The sequence below is a fragment of the Drosophila ananassae genome, assembly GCF_017639315.1.
Source record: "Drosophila ananassae strain 14024-0371.13 chromosome Y unlocalized genomic scaffold, ASM1763931v2 tig00000060, whole genome shotgun sequence".
Lineage (NCBI taxonomy): Eukaryota > Metazoa > Arthropoda > Insecta > Diptera > Drosophilidae > Drosophila > Drosophila ananassae.
This window is the reverse complement of record NW_025319051.1, coordinates 722128-728968: the sequence shown is the minus strand read 5'-3', so window position 1 is coordinate 728968 and position 6841 is coordinate 722128. Positions and strand designations below refer to the sequence as shown.

Here is a 6841-nt window from a genome sequence, read left to right as displayed (position 1 = left end):
TCGCCAGATTCTCAAAAGTGCCCCGGGTCACTCACAGGTCACTTTTCCTTCGGAAAACCGGCGAACTTTTCGATTTTTGCTCGCGGCGAGGAAAAATTATGCTCTATCGAGCGCGGTTGGGATCAAACTGCCGCTCGCGCAAAGGGTTTGATGGGGGCTTATCGAGTCAAACTCAAGCCCATCGATTGAGTCTTTCTTAAATTAGTTGTTTCGGGGTCTATCTAACCATCTAAGCAAAACCCGGGATTTTCCCGGCGAACTCTGCTCCTGTTGCTTTGCGTCGTGGCTTCCGGAATCCTTCGGATCCGCTCCGACTCGTTGGGGCTGCCTGACTTCCCCTCTGTTCCGCAATAACTATCCCTTCGCCGAGCCTGGTCATGAACGAAATGAATACGAGAATTCCTGACTGACCCGCACCCCTCTCTTACCTCCACGGATCCAGAACTGGCCACAAAAACAGTGGGCTTTCCTGTGGAACTTTTCCGCCCCTGGACCTACGCTCCTCGTTCGCCGATTTTTCCACTAGCACTTGGACACTTTTCAGTAAACCAAAACACTCATCCGAATCTGCGGAGGTGCAACGAGGGAATGATCGCACAGACGCCAAAATTGGCGCCGAATCCTCCCTGGCCTTTGCCCGAAGAGACAATCCCCCAAAATGGAAAGTTGCCATCTTACCCGGTTGCACTCCTTCTAATCTCTCTGTGCCCCTTTCTAGTTCGAAACTTGTCTCCTAGATGGCGCACCTTTCCCCTCTGCCTTTCTTTCTACAGATACAAGCGTTACATCTGACCGTCTGTTCGTCTGTCTGTTTCTATGCAAACTAGTCTCTCAGTTCTAAAGCTATCGAGTTAAAACTTTGCACACACCCTTCTTTCCTTTACATGCAGTATATAAGTCGGAACGGCCGGGATCGTTCGACTATATCCTAAAGCTGCCATATAACTGATTGATCGGAAATGCCATAACTTCGTTGTTTTTAAAGTTAGAAGGATGGGATTTTCAATGGATGCCTCTTTGGGCAAAATAATTCGATGTGCCAAATTTCATAAGGATCGACCGTCTATATGCGATCCGTTATATATCTAATAATATAAGATGCGTGGCGCCACCTAGCGGACTGCACCTCAACTGCAAGGGTATATAAACTTCGGCTCTGCCCCAAGTTATCTTTCCTTTCTTGTTATACCCTTGCAGAGGATATTATAATTTTGGTCAAAAGTGTGGAACGCAGTGAAGGAGACATCTCCGACCCAATAAAGTATATATCTTCTTAATCAGGATCACCTCCTGAGTCGATACAAGCATGTCCGTCTGTCTGTTTCTACGCAAACTAGTCTCTCAGTTTTAAAGCTATCGAGTTGAATCTTTGCACACACCCTTCTTTCCTTTGCAGGCAGTATATAAGTCGGAACGGCCGGGATCGGTCGACTATATCCTAAAGCTGCCATATAACTGATTGATCGGAAATGCCATAACTTCGTTGATTTTAAAGTTAGAAGGATGGGATTTTCAATGGATGCCTCTTTGGGCAAAATAATTTGATATGCCAAATTTCATAAGGATCGACCGACCATATACGATCCGTTATATATCTAATAATATAAGATGCGTGGCGTCACCTAGCGGACTGCACCTCAACTGCAAGGGTATATAAGCTTCGGCTCTGCCCGAAGTTAGCTTTCCTTTCTTGTTATACCCTTGCAGAGGGTATTATAATTTTGGTCAAAAGTGTGCAACGCAGTGAAGGAGACATCTCCGACCCTATAAAGTATATATATTCTTGATCAGGATCACCTCCTCAGTCGATATAACCATGTCCGTCTGTCCGTCTGACCGTCTGTCTGTTTCTACGCAAACTAGTCTCTTAGTTTTAAAGCTATCGAGTTGAAACTTTGCACACACCCTTCTTTCCTTTGCAGGCAGTATATAAGTCGGAACGGCCGGGATCGGTCGACTATATCCTAAAGCTGCCATATAACTGATTGATCGGAAATGCCATAAGTTCGTTGATTTTAAAGTTAGAAGGATGGGATTTTCAATGGATGCCTCTTTGGGCAAAATAATTCGATATGCCAAATTTCATAAGGATCGACCGAATATATACGATCCGTTACATATCTAATAATATAAGATGCGTGGCGCCACCTAGCGGACTGCGCCTCAACTGCAAGGGTATATAAACTTCGGCTCTGCCCGAAGTTAACTTTCCTTTCTTGTTATACCCTTGCAGAGGATATTATAATTTTGGTCAAAAGTGTGGAACGCAGTGAAGGAGACATCTCCGACCCAATAAAGTATATATCTTCTTAATCAGGATCACCTCCTGAGTCGATACAAGCATGTCCGTCTGTCCGTCTGTCTGTTTCTACGCAAACTAGTCTCTCAGTTTTAAAGCTATCGAGTTGAATCTTTGCACACACCCTTCTTTCCTTTGCAGGCAGTATATAAGTCGGAACGGCCGGGATCCAAGCATATATTTTGGAGGATCCGTTTGAATAACAACAGGCTTAGTTTTATCATACATCGCTGTCAACGCCGGGTCACTGTTTATAGTTTTAAGTAAATCATTAAAATTGTTTTGATGTTCTGTGGTCCATTCAAAGGGATAGTCAAGTCAGATAAGATTCCAAATCTTTGCGGTCCTTGAGGACAAGTCCGCTAGGTACTTATACAGTCCAAGAATTTGTAACACTCCAGCTTTGTCACTTGGTTTATTTTTTTCAATTGCTTCCAAGTGCTTTCTTTGTGGTTTAATTAACCATAAATTCAATTTCCGCTCTTTTGAAATCATTAAACCACTATTAATTCCAAAAGTGACTCGATTGAATTGGATTTACCCAACTGGTAGGATACATCGCAGGGGATATAATTTTTTCATGTACCATATTATTCAGTTCTTTTTCCCATCTTCCAAGTAAGCAGAGTGAATCTATATTAAAATGGTTAATCAAATATAATTCTATTCCATCATAATCAACATTAATTCTACTACGACTTAAGACCTATTAAAGGTTCAAAGTTTGTCAAAACAGTTCGCCCTACCCAATACTTAGCTTTTAGCTTCGACATTGTTGTTATCAAAAACTAGGAACTTTTCCTTCATTTCTAATTTTAGATTTTCTACTATATTTATTGAGGTGCAGTTGACGTCTGCTCCAGTATCTACCTTAAATTTAATGTTTACTCCATTTATTTAAAAATATCTCGTCCACCGAACACTGCTTCGCCTGCACTCACTTTTTCTTAAGCCACAACTTAAAACATGACTATTTGCATTCTTTTGATAATTTCCATTTTTACCTGACTCTAGCTAATTAATTGAAGATTCCGGGAATTGTTTGCGTTCCACATTCGATTGCTTATCAACAGTTTTGTTGTTGAAGTACGCCTGTGATTCCGATCGCCTCATGCGCCTCATGGGACTCTCGCAAAATGTCCCAGTTTTCCGCAAGCATGACATGTTTTCTCCTTGGTTCGGCGTTCGACCATATGATTTGCGCGGTTCCCACTGCATACGTACAGCCCACCTCCCGTCCAACCGACCGAGGGACGCTGCCGCATAACGTACGGCTCGAATCGCGGGGATAGATCCGAGAACGTTTAGGAGAAGAGTAGGGGTAAGATATTACGAGGAAGAGTGTTGCATAGATAAGGCGTTTAGTATAAAGGATTTAAGATTGTTAGTGGAGCAAAGTGGCAAGGTGTGGTAGAGACCATTGTAGTCCGAACATAATACCCTGAACGGATCGTGTTGGGCATATGTCGAATTACAATGGCTAAGGAGTAGAGGACGGAAGTTTCTAGTCCTTCTACTAGGAACGTTAAAATTTAAGCGTGTTAGTAAATGCTGACTGTCTACATTACCATATATAAGATTATATAGAAACATAACACCCAGCATCGCTCTACGATTTGTTAATGATGGTAAGTTGATTAATAAAAGTCTACTATGATAAGTGGGAAGGTGAAGATTTGCATCCCAATTAAGTCCCCTAAGGGCGAAAATCAGGAAGTTTTTTTGTACAGATTCTATGTGATCTCGGTGTACTCCATATTGAGGACTCCAGACACACGATCCATACTCAAGAATCGGACGAACCAATGATGTATATAACGTTTTTGTTATGTTACGGGTCATTAAATTCTTTTGACCATCTTTTAATAAAGCCAAGCACACCCATAGCTTTATTAACCATGGTAGATATATGGTCGGTAAATTTAAGTTTCAAATCTAAAAGGACTCCCAGATCGTTAACCTGAGTTAATCGTTCTAAAGCGTTCCCATAGAGAAAGTACATAGCCTGGTGAGGACTAGTTCGATAAAAGGACATGAGTTTACATTTCGATCCATTAAGCTTTAGGTTATTTGCAAAACACCAATTTTGAAATTTATCCAAATCGGATTGAAGTCTAGATTGGGCACTAGTGAATTTATACTGAAGACAAAGCTTAACGTCATCAGCGTACATAAGTACGAGTGAATCAGTTAAGGCAAGGGGCAAGTCATTAATAAAAAGTGTAAAAAGTAAGGGTCCAAGATGGCTTCCTTGAGGCACCCCAGATGTGACGCGGACTAGACGCGAGGTAACATCTTTAAAGAAGACACGTTGGGTTCTTCCAGATAAGTAGCTCGAAATCCAGATAAGGAGGTCAGTTGGGAATCCCAAAAGACTGAGTTTACTTATAAGAAGCGAATGGTCGACAGAGTCAAATGCTTTACTGAAGTCAGTGTAAATGACATCTGTTTGTAAGCCATTCCGGAACCCATCCGTGATAAAAGATGTTAGCTCCAGTAAGTTGGTAGTGGTGGAGCGGCGCTTCATGAAGCCATGCTGGCATGGAGATATTATTGAACTACATAGGTGTTGCAAATGTGGAGTGATAAGTTTTTCAAAAAGCTTCGGAATTGCTGACAATTTAGAAATGCCCCTATAATTGGCAGCGTCGGATTTTTTCCCTTTTTTATGAAGAGGAATAATGTAAGATTCCTTCCACATAAGGGGAAAGATCGAAGTCTCCAGCGAAAGATTAAAGAGTTTAAGGAGCGGTTTGCACAGAGCCTCGGCGCAGTTCTTCAGAACACAGCCTGGTACTCCATCGGGGCCTGGCGAATACACGGGCTTGACTTTAAGAAGACCCAATAACACACCACTTTGATCAAAAGAAGGGCAAAATATAAGGTTGGCTGATTGGATATTATAAGTGTAAGGCTGACCTGTACTGGTGCTAGGTGAGTATGTTGTTTGAAAAAACTGTGCAAAGAGATCGGCCATTGCCTGATCAGTGTTCGCATATGAGTTCTCAAACATAAGCATAGGAGGAGAAGATACATGTTTGCGCTTAGTGTTTACAAAGTTATAAAACTGCTTCGGATCCTGAGTAAACTGAATCCGGCAGCGGCGTATATAACTCCTATAACATTCAGCGTTATGCACGGTGAAATTGGACCGAGCTACTAAGTATCTTGAATAACTAACTGTACAGCCAGATATTTTATGTTTATTTAAAAGTCTATTCATAACGATCTTTAAATTTCCTAGGTGCCTTGTATACCAAGGCGGATTAATTGAAACGGACGGATATTTCCATGGCACGCAAACGTCGAAAAATTTATTCAAAGTATAATAAAATTTAATAAAGGCAATGTTTACATCTTCACATGCCAGTAGATTGGACCAATCAAATTCCAAAATTAACTTATTTAATTTCATAAAGTCAGCCTTACGAAAGAAACGAACTTTATGAGATTTAAGTGTAGGCTTAAGGCCAATTAAGTTATTGTTTTCTATTAAAACCTCAAGAGTGGGATGATATGGATCCTCTGGGTTGGAAAGTGGTAAAGTTCTGGAAAGAGTAATTCCATCAGGATCAGAAACGAAACACAAGTCCAGCAGCCGACCTAAAGAATTTCTAACGTGGTTAATTTGCCCGAGTGACATGTCGAACATGCCCGCCGGGAAGTCATGGTGCGAATTCAGCAATAAAGACGGTGAATTTTTAACATTGGACCACCTGAGTTCTGGGATATTGAAGTCACCCAGAGCTACTAGCTGGTCACCATCAGACAGACGATCAAAAACAAACCTAATAGCGTCTAAATGTTGCCAGTATGTGGGCGGTTCAGACGAAGGGGGTACGTAGGAGCACGTAACGTATAATGATTTATCGGACAATATGATTTTAATGCAAAGAAATTCTATGTCACCAAACTCTTGTGATTTAATCTCTTCAGAAGCGAAATTGGAGTCTACAGAAATTAACACTCCTCCTCCCCTTCGCAGAGTTCTATCACGTCTAAAAGTGGTGTACTTACTTGGAAAAACTTCGGAGCTTAAGATCTCCGGCTTTAACCAAGTTTCTGTAAAGACTATAATGTGAGATGCAAAGAAAGAACTATCAGAATACAGTTTGGGAAGCTTACTTCGTAACCCTCTAGTATTCTGATAGGTAAGTGTTAGTGAAGGCATTAGTTTTTTGAAGCTGACGTGGAAGGTTGGTCAGTGGCTCTAACATGTGGGAGTTTCACTCCCACAGGTTTGGTCATTTTTTTCTTCACCGTACTTGGCTGATGTTCTTGGACGAAAATGTTCTCTGGCCAGAAACTGGCGGAACAAATCGTCTTGAGCATCTGCGCGGGCACACGTATTTTGAAAGATGACGTATGCCTGGTGTAGTTATATTTAAATTTAGTTATATCTGCCACCTTTATGTCGGCTTTTGATTTGGCTTTGATGTAAGCCGAGAGATCAATCTCAGAAGTATCAGGGGCAAGCCGGGAAACAAATATGTGTTTCGATGGTGGGATCACCTGCAAGGGTTTTGGTGCCGCCGTAACGAG

The 6841-nt window shown here is 41.6% G+C and overlaps 1 protein-coding gene across 1 annotated transcript; it reads right to left on the bottom strand.

Moving 5' to 3' along the window:
• Window positions 1-229: 229 nt before the first annotated feature.
• Window positions 230-779, bottom strand: LOC123258144. The gene is made up of 2 exons (XM_044718023.1): window positions 429-779; window positions 230-371 (listed from the first exon to the last, which is right to left on the bottom strand). The coding sequence occupies exons 1-2, from the start codon at window positions 671-673 to the stop codon at window positions 230-232; spliced, it is 387 nt and encodes a 128-aa protein (XP_044573958.1). The 5' UTR covers window positions 674-779.
• Between the last annotated feature and the right edge of the window lie 6062 nt (window positions 780-6841).

Excerpts from the sequence above, each read along its gene's own strand:
- LOC123258144 (XM_044718023.1), bottom strand. The coding sequence starts at position 673 with ATGGCAACTTTCCATTTTGGGGGATTGTCTCTTCGGGCAAAGGCCAGG. Across the intron at positions 372-428 it reads CCAGTTCTGGATCCGTGGAG|GCTCGGCGAAGGGATAGTTA; the intron begins GTAAGAGAGGGG and ends GTTCATGACCAG.